Source organism: Artibeus jamaicensis, unplaced genomic scaffold, assembly GCF_021234435.1.
Source record: "Artibeus jamaicensis isolate MK-2021 breed Jamaican fruit bat unplaced genomic scaffold, CSHL_Jam_final scaffold_537, whole genome shotgun sequence".
Lineage (NCBI taxonomy): Eukaryota > Metazoa > Chordata > Mammalia > Chiroptera > Phyllostomidae > Artibeus > Artibeus jamaicensis.
This window is the reverse complement of record NW_026522047.1, coordinates 35,350,744-35,368,267: the sequence shown is the minus strand read 5'-3', so window position 1 is coordinate 35,368,267 and position 17,524 is coordinate 35,350,744. Positions and strand designations below refer to the sequence as shown.

Genomic DNA, 17,524 nt, shown 5'->3' with positions numbered 1-17,524 from the left:
TCAGGCCGGCACTCAATCCAATGAGCCACACCAGCCAGGGATATAAATCTTTTTTAAAAGTAAATTAATCTTATTGTGTTAAGAACATTTGGCATGAGATCTACCCCCAACCAGTTTTAGTGTGTAATATGTGACACTGACTATAAGCACATGGTTGTATAGCAGATCTCTAGAGCTTCCTCATCTCGTTTGAATAAAATGCTATGCCAGTTACTAATAAAATTAGTAATTCTCATTTCTTTCCCCTGTAGCTCCTGGCAACCACTATTCCACTCTCTAATTCTATGAATTTGACTCTTTTGATACCTCATAGAAATGGTCACACAATATTCATCTTTCTATGATTGGCTTATTTCACTTAGCAAAATATCCTTATGTTTTATCCCTGTTGTTGCAAAAATTAAAAGTAGGACTACCAAATGACCCAGTAATCCCACTTCTGGACATTTGAAAGAACAAACTGAGATCAGGGTCATGAAGGCACATTGGTCCTCCTGGGCTCACCGTAGCACGGTTCACGATGGCCATGGGCAGAGACAACCCAGGAGCCTGTCGACACACTGGTGGATAAAGAAAATGTGCAGCCCTGGCTGGTGTAGCTCAGTGGATTGAGCGCGGGCCTGCGGCCAGACGATTGTGATTCAATTCCCAGTCAGGGCACATTCTGGGTTGCAGGCCAGTTCCCAGCAGGGGCCAGTTCCCAGCAGGGGATGCACCAGAAGCAACCATACATTGATATTTCTCTCCCTCTCTCCTTCCCTTCCCCTCTAAAGATAAATAAATAAAATCTTAAAAAAAAGAAAAGAAAATGTGCATACATGCAATGGAAAGCTATTCAGCCTTTAAAACAAGGAAATCCTGTAATACGCAAAAAACCCCCAACACACACAAATCTTTAGTGTCAAACATTGACACATCATTGTACCATATCGAGAGGTTACATATGTTAATGTCACCAAGGAAGTTCATCAAGAAATCTTCAAGTATTGGGATTATAACTTTTTCAAATTTCTAATTATGGCTTCAAACCACAAAGTCTATCATTGATGACAAATATTGTCAGTTGTTAACCCAGGCACGATCCATTAACTCACTTTCCTTATTTTTAAGAAAATGGCCTGCTATATACCTAATCATAATAACCACAGTTTTGCCAAACATATTTTTTCAAGCAATAATGGTGTTTCAAGGAAAACCAGCTTGTTTAACCTGCCAATCAATCACATCAGTGCTTTTCCTTAAAAGTATTATCACATTACTGTATGCAGCTGACATATTTGCTATGTACTTCCCATTTTGACACTCAGAATAGTAGAAAATTATTTATCACAGTTTATACAAAATGTGATAAAATTATCCATTGAGAATCAAGGACATTCTTAAATAAAAGGGCATTGTTCTTGCTGTGATATATGGCAGTAAAGAATACAATAAGCACCATGACCTCTAATTATGCTAAAGGCCTAGAACTTTACCCACCATTGTTTTTTGTTTTTTTTTTTAGCATCTGGGCAAATGTCAACACAGTGGAAAAAGTAAATTATGTCTTTATGATTATGAAGGCTTTTTTAGATCTTGTGATATTCTATGAAAGGGCCCTGCTAGAATAATGTTTCTAAAGCCCATTTTTTGTCACGTCATTCTGCGGGCTCAAGAGGTTCAGCTGTTTGGTCATTGCCCCCGGGGAATTTTAAAGACACGTTTTCAGCGTAGAATTTAAACTTTGCACGATCTTACATGAATTTATGTTTTCACTCCATATGCTCCTTTATGCAAACTGGCTCTCGACAAATGACATTATTGCTATGCCTGTTATAAACCTCGGGAGTCTGCAGTGTCTTTCAGTGGATTATACCATGCCTTTACCTGAGGGCCTCACCTCTCACATTCTTTATGTACAGGTTCTGCCTTTCCTCAAGGTCCAAATCAAATGAGGCCTCAGTGGGTACCAAAGATGCCCCTTCTCAAGGCATACACTGCTTTGTACTTCTCCCATATCACTTATTTTCTACCTGGTCATAACCTCATGTTCCCTGAAGCTGCACGGAGGCTTTACATACAGTGGGGGCTCCATAAATAATTGTTGAAGAGACAAATATTTGGTTGCATTGAGCCATTTGTTTACATGTTTCACTGTAGCACCCATATGAGATTTCTGGCTGAAGTTAGTGTGAAGGCCTTCTTTCCTTCTATAAAGTTTTGTTGTTGTTGTTGTTGTGAAGCTTACTACAGCACAAGGCAATTCAACTCACGACACTGATCTCATTAGCCAGTCTCTTCTTAACATTCTCAGACTTGTGTAAAAGTCTGCCAACCAAAAGCATAAGGACGGTAAAACACTCGGAACTGTGTAGGAGAGTACTCATTTTTTAGAAGTTACCTTTGAAGGTTTATTGAGGCAAAATTCCCATTTAGTTATTTGACTTAGATATCTAGTAAAATACTCAGAATAGAAGAATTATCCCTTAAATATGTCACCTTATTATTTTTCTTCCGATTTCAAATTTAAATATTTTATGGATGATAATGAAGAAGCATTACCTGATTATGAAATGCCCATACCTAAATCACTTTGTGTGGATGATTATTTAACTCAACAGCAAGCTAAATATGCTACCTATAAATTACATTAGAGACTAATGAAAGCTCGCCTTTGAAGGAATTTCAGGGAGCTGTTTTCTTTTCACAGAAGACCCTAAGAAAAATTTAGAATGTGAAAACAAAACAAGGTTTCAGTTCATTTTGGGGACAAAACTTCCCATATTTTGTTATTAGTGATGGCAGGTATAGAAGGATAAATTACATGTCTTACCTGGAAACAAAGTGGTGCCTGTTTTACTATCTCTTGATCCTTGAGAAATGTGCATTTGTTTCTCTCTCCAGCTAAAATGATGTTTATAATGGACATATTGATATATTGCTATTTAAGGACTCATGAGTAAAAGTAAAAGCCTTCTATAATTAGAGACCAAATCATTAACTGAGGGGTTCAATGAATGTATTTCAGTATAAGCAAGTCCAGCACAAGGCCTTGCTGTGCTAAGCCCAGTGGTCTTGCGAACCCCATAGCTTCCATATCTGCCTAGAACCAGAGTTCAGACGTCTTCCCTGTAGCCTGGATGACTTGACAAACTCTACCAAAACAGTGCTTACTCCATAATGAGCTGTTAGTTACACTGATGATACTGCTGCTATGAACTTGGACAGCAGAATCCCAGACAGTCTAATAAAGAGGTCCTCTAATCACTGACGCTCTTACTCCTACCATCCCCACTGCCATTGGGGTGACTGCTGCTAGGCATACCCAAGAGTCAGATGGGTGTGGTTGGGTCTCTGAGGTCAGTCATTCCCACCACAGCTAGATCGATTCTGCTCTTTTGGGGAGGTTCTTTCCCAGCTATGGCAGGAGGGGGAAGGGTGATCAGCTTCCTTTCCTACCCATTGCTCTGTTCAGCCTAATGTGCTCACTCCAGCTGATTCTAATCACTCTCACAGCCTCTCCCTCATGATATAAGCCACAGGGAAATTTGCTGGGGACAGTTTCCCTTGTTTGTCACTTCTTGGACCTAGAACTTCTGCTTCCTTTGCCTGACCACTTGACTTAGTTCAGAGGCCAGACCTGCTTCCTCTCTCCTTCCGCCTCCACGCTGGTTGTGCATTGTAACAACGCTTCCCACACGCATGCCATCCACTCTGGGTCTCTTTCTGCAGCAGGTCTCCAGTATGCATTCAACGTGTTCTCACTCAGAAGGGAGAAAAAGCTAAAATTCTGCTTTTCTTAGGTTCTTTTCAATAGAAATATAAAGTTTAAATTGCTGAAAGATACTTATTGCAAAATACATGAGTTAGTGCTATTCCGAACTTATTAATAGTGCAAGAGTTTCTGCCTCCACAAAGTATTCTATATGGATTTTCTTTTTACTCTGATTTTTTCCGAACAGCGGACATTTCTATTTAAAAATATCATTTTGTTCATTTTGGGGCTTGGAACATAAAAGCAGATACCATAAACTAAAATAATTAATTATTTAATCAAGAAGGGTATCAGCTCTGGTACGTCACCCCTGCTGATGTTCCTGTTGAGGTCACTCCTAACCAGTGACCATTTCAGTTTTTGTTGAAAGAGTCCTGGATAATTTGAGAGAGGGTGAGGGGAAATCCAATGGAGTAGAACCAAAATGAACTGTCAAATTAACCCTGCAGTTGCCTATGCCAAGAAAAGAATGTATACTCATATGCATGTCCTTTAAGATGTCTACATGCATTAGTAGCTTACTACATTTTATTACCTTATCTGATGAATGTTCCACATGAATAGAGTTCAGAAAACTTTTGTGAGATGGCATAGTTCAATTGATAGAGTTAAGATGACTGGTCTTCCTATCCCATGTAAAACGTGCAAGGAGTGTATGTGTTTTCCACTTCTTTGAATGTCATTTAATGCTATCAATATTTTACTTATGTTTTGCCTAGTTGGATACACAATGAATGATCTCATTTTTGAATGGCAAGATAAGGCACCTGTACAAGTGGCAGAAGAACTCACTCTGCCCCAGTTTCTGTTGAAAGAGGAGAAAGATTTACGACAGTGCACTAAACATTACAATACAGGTAAGGCTTGAGTATTCTTCATTACACTTACAACTTGGGTTTTTATGATAGTCAGTTGTTACTTAATTGTAGTGTTAGGTTAATTATTTTCACTGTAGCATAATATTTTTCATAGTAACAGAGCAGAAAATGGAAATTTATAGATGCTTTGACTCATTGCATATATCCTATAATTGGTTTGTATGGGACCAAAGAAATGCTTCATGTTAAATTATATTTAATTTTTGCATGTGTTTGTGTATGAAAAGCCCATAATTACATAGTAATGGTGTTTCAAAAAATTCTTTTACCTTCTATGTGAGAAATAAAATGTACTTTTTAACTCTTCTTGGGCAGTAAACATGGTATTTGCTAGCAAAATGAAAGAAATTGCTGTTTTATTTTTTAAGACATCAGTTGCTTAAACATTTGGCCACTTTTTTTTGCATTTTAAGGTGTTGTTATTTAAGCATCTGCTATTCACACTGACACAGTATCCTCTTGCTTTTGAGGATAGATGTCGAATGTAGTTATTCACATCAAGGACTGAAAGATTTAATATGACAGTTGTACATTCCTGAGATTTGTTTACTTCTCTCAACTGGCACGGGTTAGTCCCATAATATCTATTCTAACTATCTAACATATTCCTACAAATTCTGTTAAACTGTCTTCAGTGAAGGCATTACTCCAGTGTGGTTAGTGCATGGCCTCCCGCTGGTTTGAGCTGCCATCTCTATCATTTTATTATATTAACTGATTCCTCTTGAGCTCAGAGCTTCCCAGAACTGTAATCTGATCTTTTACTGTACAAAGTCGCAAATCTTATCATCTCCTTAATCAATTCACAGTCTCTGGTGAAAAAGTCACTGACATTTTCTCACCCCTTACCACATTTCTTCAGGGTGGGGGGCGTAGATATTAATTTCGTAGAGAGTTGAAGTTTAACATCTCAACACAAAGTGAAAAGCGAGTGGGTTAATACCAGTATCATTGCTCAACTCCGTAGGGGTAGGTGCCATGTTAAAGAACTTACAGAGAAATGTTAAAAAGTCTTTATAGTCGGTGTCAGGCCATGGATTCGTTTCTCCAGGCTGTCAAAACGAAGAGCCACAAACTTGGTGGTGTTTCTTGCCCATCTCTCCAAAACCCTCTTCTGTCTTTCTGCCCTGCTCTGTAATCTGGCCACAGCGGCTTGCTGTCTCATCTTCACCGTACTCACTCCTGCTTCAGCTCCTTTGTACTTGCTTTTTCTTCCATACATAAGCCTCTTTCCCCAAATTATCCCAAACGTAATCCTCTCACATACTTTAGGGCTGCTCACATATCAAGTCTTCAAATGACTCTTCATTATAAGCACACGTTAAATACTCAAGTCCACGCCCCTTTCTCTTCCAGCTTTCACTATCTGAAATTATATCTTCAAAGTACATGTTTACTTACTGGTATATATTGTCTTTCTCTCATTACCATAAGTTTATAAAGCTAAGGATTGTATCTCTTCATTTCTGTATTTCTGGGTTCTGCTGTGGTGCACAGATGCTCAAAAATGTTCACTAAGTAAAATAATAAAGAGTAGATTTAAACAGGGGAAATATGCCTGTGCATGTGAAAATACTAAAGCCTGCACTCTAGGAGGAAGGGGTGGGGACAGGTTTGCTGTAAATGGGAAAATTTTCTTTTAGATCTATGTTGCAAGAGTGCTTCCCCTCAATTTTCTTGAGGGGCAATTAACATAAAGTTTAGTGTACAATGTGTGATTTGATCTATATACACACTGTGAAATGATTCCCCCTACATAGTTCATTAGCATATTCATCACCTCACACTTTTATCTTTCGTGTGTGTGTGAGATCATCTAAGTCATAGACTCCTAGCAAATTTCAGTGATACAGTACAGTATTATCAACTGTAGCCACCATGTTAAACATTATATCCTCATCTTGTTCATCTTATAACTGAAGAATGATTTTAAAAAATCAATTCATTGAGATATAATTTACATACCGTAAGATTTGTTTGTTTAGAAAATACAGCTGAACGGTTTTTAGTATATTTGCAGAGCTGTGCAACCATCCTTGTATTTTGGAACATTTTATCAACTGAAAAAAAATTATAAACCTGACGTCCATTAGTAGTCCTAGCAACCCTAGGCAATCACTAAGCAGCTTTATAAAGCTGTCTCTACAGCTTTATATTTACTGGGAGTTCCGTGTAAATAGAACTATATGTGGTCTTTGTGACTGTCTTCTTTCACTTAGCATAATGTTTTTGAGGTTCATCCTTGTGGTAGCATGTTTTAACCCCCAGTGCATTCTTATGGATTTTCTATATGCAAGATAATGTCTTCTGCTTATGAAGATAGTTTTCCTGCTTCTTTTTCAGTCTAAAAAGTCTTTTGTTTTGCTGTTTGCTTCATTATCCTGGCTAGAACCTCCCAGTACAATGTGTCATGAAAGTGACAAGAGAAGACATTTCTGCCTTCTTCTCAAACTCAGTGGGAAAACATTCTGTTTTTCACCATTAAGTGTGATGTTAGCTGTGGGTTTTTCATAGATGCCCTTCACAGGCTGAGAAAGCCCCCTGCTATTTCTAGGTTGTTGAATGTTTTTATTATGAAACACTGTTGGATTTTTGACAAATGTTCTGCATCCATTGAGATGATCATATTATTTTTGTCTTTATTCTTTAATATTGCCCGTTACATTTGTTGATCTTTGGATATGAAACCAAACTTGCTTGCATTTCATGATAAATTTCAGTTACTTATGTTGTATAGTCCTTTTCACATGTTGCTGGATTCAATTTGCTAGTATTTTGCTGGGGGGTTGCATTTAAATTCATAAAAGAAATTATCTCTCTCTATTTTTTCTTGTGATGTTTTTGCCTGGTTTTAGTGTGAGGGTAATATTGAGCTCATTCAGTGATTTAGGAAGTGTTCCCTGCTTTCTATTTTCTGGAAGAGTTTATAAAGGATTGCTATGAATTCTTCTTCAAATGTTTAATAGAATTCAGCAGGCTTCTTCTGACCTTTAGTTTTCCTTATGTGAAAATTTTAAATTACTAATTCAACTTCTTTACTTTTTATAGGTCTATTCAGATTGTCTTTTTTTCCTGGGTCAGTTTCTATAACGTATATCATTCTATCTATTTTTCCATTTTATCTAACTCATTAACCTTTTTGTCATACTGTTATCCATATTACTCATTTATAACTCTTTTAGTTTCTCTTAGGTCAGTAGGAATGTCCTTTGCTTTATTTCTGACTATAATAACTTTACTCCTTTTTCTTTTTTGCTTCATCCATTTCAGCTAGGATACTTTTAATTGCCAATTAAAATCACAGACAACCCCAAACAAATAGCTGCAATGCCATAAAATAGAGTCAAAATACAAAGGTGCTTTAAAAAGCTCCACAGTCATTTTGTTTTACTAGTGTTGCCACATCAAAACCTGAGCAACTTATTTATTTTCTCTCTAGGACCACACATATTTACTGTTACAGTTCTTCCCATTGATAATCATAAAAACTTTTTAAAAAGCACAACAAGAGCTTTTTACCCCTTGAAAATCATAGGAACTGTAAAGAATTTATTCAAAGTGTTGCCACGTCAAAACCTGAACAACTTATTTATTTTCTCTCTAGGACCACACCTATTTACTGTTACAGTTCTTCCCATTGATAATCATAAAAACTTTTTTAGAAGCACAACAAGAGCTTTTTATCCCTTGAAAATCATAGAAACTGTAAAGAATTTATTCAAAGTACCCAAATGGTTAGTAACTGTTACTGATTACATCATGAGATGACTTGAATTATTTAACAGTTATAGAATGAAAATGTTTCATTATTCTTGAGGTATTTTATTTCATTATTTAAAAATATTAAAAAATTTATAATTATAGAGTTTCAAAAATTGAAAGCATTTTCTTTCTTTTTTTATGGCCAAGTAGTATTCCATTGTCCCATAGTTGTTTTATCCCTTCATTTAATAATGGACACTCGGGCTAATTCCATACCTTGGCGATTGAAAATAATGCTGCAGTGAACATAGGGCTGCTTATTTTCTTTCATATTAGCATTTTGGATCTCTTTAGATATATTCTCAGAAGTGGGATAGCTGGGTTAAGGATGGACCTGGAGAACATTAGGCTAAATGAAATAAGTCAGTCAGAGAAAGACAAATACCATATGATTTCACTCATATGTGGAATCTAATAAACAAACCGAACTAACATGCAAAATATAAACAGACTCATAGGTGGAGAGCAGGATAGCAACTTTTGGGTGGGGAGGTTAGGGAGTGCAGGGATCAAACAAAAAGGACTCGTGGACATGGACAGCAGTGTGGTGATTGCTGTGGGGAGGCGGGTATAAGGGTGTTAAGTGGTAATGGAAAAAATACAATAAAAATTAAAAGTAAATAAAGATAAAAAAGTAAAATCTAAAGTATTTTCACATACTTCAAGAATGGTTAGGCATTCTGCATGTATTTGATAAATTGGTAACTTGCATTCATGTTGCTAGGCACTTCAGGGTGCAATTCAACTTTCTAAGAATTTATGAAACTGTTAAGACTTTTAAGCTTGGAAATCTCATCCACCCTTTTATTGTGCAGCCTGGCCCATGCATTACAGTAGCATGTGGCTCGGGTCACAATAGGTACTAGCAATAAACTCTTTTCCCAGATGTGCCTTTTCTTTTTCTCATAGTTAGTTAGAGAATGTTCCAAACAGCATATTAACTCCGACTTTATCCTCCTCAAAACAGTTTGAATAAGTTGAGAATAAAACCAAGCATTAGGTGATTCAGATAAACAATTACTTTAAAGAGAGGTAACATGGTCATAGAGAAGGGAATAAAGCCAGGGGATGAGCAGAAATATTAACAAAGTGTTTTATTCAACCATAATTTATGACTCTATTAATTACTATAAGAGTCACAAAAGCATAAATATATAGAATAAATGCATCTCAAGTTTCTTTTTAGTAAGTGTGCTTTTAAGTTATGTTCAAAATGGCTAATGAGAAATAACATGTTTTCCTAATATTCCAAGTTATTAATGCAAAAAGTAACTTACAGAAATTGCATTTAAGAAACTATTCACATTTATCCTGTAGCATTGACTTTAAAGGAAATGTAAAGGCCCTGGAACAAATAATACCTGCCTCTAAATAAATAATTAAAAGCGCCAGAAACAATCAATGAAGAAGGAAAAAAAAACAGTCACTGAGTAATTTCTCCTATTAGGGTAAAAGTCTCAGAGGTAATTGTTAGAATCAAGTGAAATAATAGATCTTTGAGTAGTTTGACAAATATGAAGTGCTAATCAAGTGTGAAGAAATAAGAATACATACTATTTCCCTTAACAGTACATTCTCATGTTGCTTCTAGGTGCTAGCAGAAAAATAAGAAAAATATTTTTAGAAACAAATTTACATAAATAAAGGCCAGGTGTTGAAAGACAAATACCATATGATCTCACCTTTAACAGGAAGCTAAACAACAAAACAAACAAGCAAGCAGAAAAAAAACAAAGACACTGAAATAGAGAACAAGGGGACAGTGACCAGAGGGGAGAGGGAAGGGAATTTAAGGGGAAAAAGGGGGAGGGATTTGGAGGAACAAATAGGAAGGATACAGGGACGAGAACTAAGGGGGGTGGAAATGGGAGGGAGGTGGGGAGCAAGGGGCAGGGGAGGCTGGGATGGGAGAAATAGACAAAAAACTGTACTTGAAAAATAACTAAATAAAATTAAAAAAATTAAAAAAAACCAAATTTACATAAATAATTTAGCATCCCTTTTTGTTGTAATAAATATTTTAGGACAGAATTATCAAAACAAAATTGTGACGTTTGATGCCATCACAAAAGTGTACTTTCACCAATTGCTGAATTTATTTTACCACCAATCAGGAAAGTTCACATGCATAGAAGTGCGATTCCATCTGGAACGACAAATGGGATACTATCTGATCCAGATGTACATTCCCAGTCTCCTGATTGTTATTCTATCCTGGGTTTCATTCTGGATCAACATGGATGCTGCTCCAGCCAGGGTGGCTTTGGGAATAACCACTGTGCTGACTATGACCACACAGAGTTCAGGATCACGAGCTTCCCTACCAAAGGTAAGTGCACAAAATGAACACATGCATATGTTTGCACAAACATTTACATATATGTTATATACATTAAATCATTGTTAGTTTTGTCAGATCTTTTTTAATAGTACTTATTATTCATTAGTGATTTTTAAGTATTATATAACCAAGTTAAAAATTTTGTAAAATACAAAAGTAGAGGAGGGAAAAAATTCTTCAAACCAATGATATCTTCTATTTGCAGTTTGTGTTATTTATACTAATTATTAATTATTTATACTAATCAATAATACCCTTATACACTATAGAATTGTATGTATAGATTTGTATACATTTAGAAATTTATCAAACAGGTATGTCAAGTAAATCTATACAGTAACTTTGAGTGGTGAAGGTATTATGGTACATTTATATTCTATTGTGTGATACACAATAATAAACATTTATGTAATGAATGTTATATAGGAATTTATATGCACATCTGTGTGTATATGTATGTGTATACATATATATACATACACACAGGTACAATTCTACATATGTTTTGTATTATTTTCCTAGTGTAAATTCTTAGAACTGGGATTGCTGCTCTGGTGGCTATAAGCATTGGTGGGTATTGCCAAACTTCCCATCAGAAACATTTATAATACAAATGTTTTAAGTTACACTTTCACAAGTATTGTATAAGAATGCCAATATTACTGCTGCACCCTGAGTTAGATATATCATTTTGGGATGTGATGTAACTTTTGGCTTTTAAGTTATCACAGGTCAACAAAAAAGACAGCTCATTGTAGTCCATGCTGAACTGCCAGAACTAAAAGAAACAATGAAGTTTGTAAAAGACCCCATCTTTTTTCACAAGATACGCTGAAATAAAAACAGTAGCTTTTTTCATCCACTTAGCAACATAGCCACAGAATGTTATTTTCTTCTTCTTAATGACTTCTAAGGAAGAAATTTCTACTATCTAAGTAATTCTGTCTAACTTCCAACAATCTTCACTATTTTCATTGTAATAATATAAATATAATAAGATTATATTTGCTATTTTTGTGCACAATGCAATCCAGTTGCCATGCCAACTAAATTATAAATGTACAATCATAGCTCCCTTAACCCTTAATATGGATTACATTCTATGTTTGAATTTATAAGATTAAAATGTCCAAATCAATAAAATATGATGACAGGACATTTTATTCCTAAAAGTATTATTTAACATAGGAAAAACTTGATATTTAACAATGCTCATTCTGTCTTCCTAAGACTTAACAATAGTCTTTCAAAATGAAGTTTTTATTTAAATAGTTGTATTTTCAAAAGAATGCATATCAACTAGTGTTTTATAAAATATTATCCAAATGAAAATTATAAATCTGCCTGTAAGATTAAACTAATTCATTTCAGTGCTTATCTATACAAAAGGAGGCAAAAGCAGGTTTAGAGTTGCACTGTGGCATTCTTCTGAGTATTAATACCGCTGTTGCAATGACCACAACCCGCGTGTCTTTGCCACACAAGCATCTGTAAACCTCCTTTTGCCGACCCCTGGTACATGTCTAAGTGTCTGAAGGGCTCTGAAAAATAATACAGTTCTATGGTCAACACGTAGAGGAAGTTGCCGGTTGACTCACTGATTTTCTTCATGAGCTAAACAGAAAGCAAAGCTTGTTTTTCTGTAAGTTGTCAACCAGAAGAGCACAAAATGTTTTATGTTCGAGTATCTCAGCTTCTAAGAGGTGCAGTGTCAGGGCATTTGGATCCAGAGATTAAGGCAGAGTTGGGAGATCATGGAGGTTTGGGTGGAGGGAGCAGGCTTTATGTAATTAATTAATTCATTAACTTATTTATTTATTCATTGCATTTTAATCGTTGTTCAAATACAGTTTTTGGCCTTTTACCCCCACCCAGCCCACCTTCCCAGCCCTCCCCACCTCCCTTCCGTTTCCACGCCCCCCCCTTGTTATCGTCCACGCGTCCTTTATACTTGTTCTCGCAAATCCTTCCTCTTTTCCCCTGAAATTCCCTCCCCTCTTCCCTCTGGTCACTGTCAAAAATAAAGCAAGCTTGTGTCTTCATTCGCTTTTTAAAACTTACTGTTTTTTTAATTTCCGCTTCCTCCTTGTCAGCCTGTTCTTAATTTCAGTGAGGAAGCAGAAATTTAAAAGGCAGTACGTTTAAAAAAAAATGAATGAAGACACCAGCTTGCTTTTTAATTTTTTAAAGGAAAGAAGAGTTTGGGATGACTTTAAACTTTTTCTCAAAAAATAAGAAAGGTTTTTAAAAAAGGGGTTTATTTCACTGTGATCTCAGGGAAAGAATAATAAATTTTTAACTATGAGTTCAATTATGTACATAAATGTGTAGAAAGCTCCTACATCTCTCAAATCATAGAGACAGTGATGTGGCCACTGGAAATGTGATAACATTTAATTCTTTTTTAAAAATTTTATTTATTTATCTTTAGAGAGGAAGGGAAGGAGAGAAGGAGAGAAACATCAATGTGTGGTTGCCTCTCATGAGTCCCCTGCTGGGAACTGGCCTGCAACCCAGGCATGTGCCCTGACTAAGAATCGAACCGCAATCGTGTGGTTTGCAGGCCCGCACTCAATTCACTGAGCTATGCCAGCCAGGGCCTAATTCTGAGCTACAAAATGTTTTGATTAGCAAGGTGATGTCTTAAGATGAAGTGACCATATTATTTTAGGCTTTGTGAGAGTTAAGGAACAGAAGGTTGAGCATATTCATATAGTAGAATTCAGGAAGGCAGACAGTGAATAACCAGAATAAACAAGAACTAACCTATTAAGGGAAGTCATTCAAAAGAGTAAAAATTTTCTTTTCTTTATTTATTTTTAGAGAGAAAGGAAGGGAGGGAGAAAGAGAGGGAGAGAGAAACATAAATGTGTGGTTGCCTCTCAAATCCCCACAGGGGACTTGGCCTGCTACCCATGCATATGCCCTGACTAGGGATTGAACCAGTGACCATTTGGTTCACAGTTCATGCTCAGTCCACTGAGGTACACCAGCCAGGGCAAGAATAGAAAATTTCTTGAAAACCTGATTCTGTGATGGGGTAAGGGAGGGACTAGGAAGGCAATGTACAAGGGTCTCATATTTGCATTTAAGAACAGATGTCTGAAACCATGCACCTTAAGATTTGCTATTCTCAACCTCACAAAAGCACCCTCAGATGCCTGAAAGACTTGCCACCCTTGCCCTACTGACAAAATCTAGGAAGTAGGGAAACAAACTAAATTCAGGAAAACAATAGGAATTCTCAGGCATACGAAGAAGAAACAATAAATCATTAATTTACAACTGCTTAGTATTTTATCCAAGCTCTGTGCTAATATATCTCCTATAGAAAATGAAGGAGTCAGAGTAGACACTTTCAATGAATATACTTCAGCCAGCACCTTGGCAACTGCAGAGCCGAGAGTCCTCTCTGATAATGGCCTCTGCGGTGTCACGATAAATTAAGCATGTAGTAGCCCAGAGCAAGAAGACTCCTGGTATTCATTCCTTGGAACTTGAAACTATTTGGCATTTCTACTGTGCCTGCGTCAGCGGCCCGAAGAGGGTGACGGTGCATTCTCTTGCTAGCAACTTTTCAAAGTTGTGTCCTTTGAGTAGATGAGAAAAAATGGTGGTGATTGTAGAGCCATGGCCATGGAGGTTTTTTATGGACCTTGTTAAGAATTAGGTTTATTTGGGGTAGATGTTGGGAGGATTTTCACAAAAGGAGTGACCTCTCTGACTTTGTGGTGATGGCATCACGGTGAGACTGGGAGCAACAGAAGTAGGTAGTGGCAGATAGATATAGAAAGAGAGATGTTTTTTGAGAGGCGGGTGAATCGGGAGGTGAAACAGTCAGGATCTGCTTCTGAACTGGACATGGCAGATTAAGGGAAAGGCAGGAGTGAAGGGTGGCATTTGGGTAGAAACTGGGCAAGCAGTAGCTGTGATAGTTACTGATGGGGCAGTCTGGGGAAGGAAACTGGTCTGTGATTGAACCCCTTAACTCTGAGATGTTTATAAGATAATCATGCAGCATTGTCAAAACCTCCAAATTTCTGAAGAGGAACATGTAGGCCTCAGACTTCAGGGAGTAAACGGCAGCTGGGTAGGAAGCAGACCAGGGGTAATTTTCCTATGAGTAGTATAAAGCCCATAAAGAGGAGGAAAAAATGCATTTGTGGTTGGCCCTCCCTCCTCCTTTAGTTGGAACTGAACCAGAACATTCAAAGTGTCCTCTCTCCCTTCTTCCCCCATGACCATCTCTCCCCTGTATACAGAATTGCCAGACTAAAGTCAGATAATTTTGTCAAAGGTGACACCTATTCACCCCAAAACTTTCTCCCAAATTTTGATATCCCAACATTTTGTGGTATTTTTAAGAAGTGTAAAGGCAATCTTTCCAAGGAGGATTTTTTAATCAGGGTAAAAGAGGAGAGAGTAATAATAATTTAATTATTTTTGGTATAAATTTGATTTGTACTAATACCTTATTAAGATCTTGGCACTGAGGGAATTATATTCTTTAGTAAGTATGGGGAGCAGTAGAAATAAACCAAATAAAGAGAAGGAACAAAATCTAATTTTAATTTAGAATGGGTTCTAGGAGGAACCTTCATTAAGGAACTCTGGGAAGGTCATGGATATTCTGCGATATTACAAACACCTTACTCTTTCTTTTCTGCTTCCAAAGATCAGGTATTTCCTATTAGAGACCTACTGCCATTCATTCATTCATTCTGTTCATAGAGACCAGCTAAGATCTAGCTTTGGTGAGTGTTTTCTTTTTCATCTCATTCTCAAAAAATACACAAGTATCACCATATACACACTGCTTTAGTCTTTTAGAAATGAGCTTCAAATCTATTACATCAGGATGTTAAATAGACAGATATATGCACACACATATTCACACACACTTATTCATGCTCACCTAGACATGAACTTGGCAAGGGTGGGAGAATTTCTAGATTCCAAGTTTATCAAAACCCTGTCTCTGAACACAATATATTATGAGATTCTTACTATATTAAGGATCACTGGTTCATGAAGTTATACTGCACTTATTCTGTATAACAAATAATCTCCGAATCTCAGTGGCTTATCACATTTATTCTTCCTTAGAGGCCTGTGCATTGCCTGTGCCTCTTCTGGGCTTGTCTGAGACTGGCTGCCTTAGGATGGCTCGGATCTAGGCTGTGGAGTGGGTTCAGGCCTGACCCCTGGGTCTTCCCATTTGGGGAATTCAGGTCCCAGTAGCATGCTTTTTCCATGGAAGGGTGCAGGAAAGCAAGAAGGCAAGCAGGAACATGCAAGTTTTTTGCCCAGACATGGCATACAGTCACTTAGGTTCTCATTCCTAGGTCATTCCAGAATGGCAGACTGTACTCCACCCACAGGAAACCCTAGGAGAAAAAAGGAGGAAAAAGGGATGGCCAATAAATTATCTTATCTGCCTCAGGGACTATAATTTGCTAATCCTTTCTATCTCCTTCCTCAGACCACATATTTGCAAATACTAAAGGAAACAAGAGGGGAAGAAGGGATGGAGAAAGGGAAGAGGGAGGAGTCTATGTGGTCTCTCCCACTCTGCCCCACCACTGTGGCCATCTCATTCCACATACAGCTACCCATCTTCACACAAGAAGAAACACTGGAAATTTCCAAGGTGGCTAATCAATGAAATATTGCACAGAAGCCAGGAACTGATTAAGATTGCAAATTCTGTACCCAAAGCTGCTAATTCTAAATTATTTCCTTTCACTTTTTCCTTCATTCAGTTTGTCTGTGAACCCCACAAGGAACAGCTTTTGAAAGGATAGACTGTCTTGAACATACTTCTATCCTCAGAGCCTAACTCAGTGCACAGTGTGTGTCTACTGAGTAAATATCATGCAGATATTTAAAGACAATGCAAACTTTTAAACATTTACTTAGTACTGAGATTTTTAAAAGATACTTAACTTGAAAAGCAAGAGTATGTCATTTTATTCATTTCTCTAAAGAGAATGTGAAAACTGAAATTATTCTTTATTTACATAGAACCCTATTTTTCCCCTGAGAATAACCAATTAATGGAAAAGAATAAAAAATGACATACATTTAACTTACAGCATAATAAAAACATTGGTTCTTAGAAAACACAAAGATAGCTTTCAGATTAAGTTTTTATTGTTCGTAAAGATGCCACCTCTAGAAGTAATTACAACTGTTAGAAAATATAAACTGAACTGTTATTTTTCACTGGAGAACTATGATTGTATGAGCACACAAAGACCTATAAAGTGACATTACATTAAAAAGGGAAGAGAAATGAAGGACTTCTATTCACTGTTTTTATCTAATTAGTTCTCAAAATATATGTTAATACTTTCTGAAAAAAATACCCTGCAATTTTATAGGAGAGTAAGTTGTAAATATTAACAATGATGAAAATTGGGAGAGAGGAGTTATAGAGTAATAGGTGTTCTTATTAATGCAGCAATGAATAACTATTACTCTTAATAATGTTTTGGTTCTCACCATTTAAATACAAGATTCTAATATTTATTCAAAACATAGTTGATTAAAATTACTTCAATCAAATTTAGTGCAAATATGATGCTACTGAGTTCATTTTAAATTCATTAATGTGACAAAGTATTTAATAAGTAAATTTTAACTTTATAAGATAATTTTTAATATGGGCAGTAAGTTTAATTTTGGAAAAAATTTCATTGAAGACATTATGGTAATAATTTGGTTCTATATTGCATTCACATAGGGGAGAGAGGGAGAAAAATGCATAGAAAACAGAATTGTTTATTC

General features: G+C 36.5%; 1 protein-coding gene across 2 annotated transcripts in view; it reads left to right on the top strand.

The window, feature by feature from the left end:
• GLRA3 (glycine receptor alpha 3) overlaps window positions 1–17,524 on the top strand; it is a 137,817-nt gene that overhangs the window by 92,221 nt on the left and 28,072 nt on the right. For both annotated transcript variants that reach the window (XM_037144049.2, XM_037144050.2), the window contains exons 6-7: window positions 4,474–4,611; window positions 10,509–10,723. In XM_037144049.2, coding sequence (XP_036999944.2) covers window positions 4,474–4,611; window positions 10,509–10,723 — 353 coding nt within the window. The remainder of the gene's footprint in view (window positions 1–4,473; window positions 4,612–10,508; window positions 10,724–17,524) is intronic.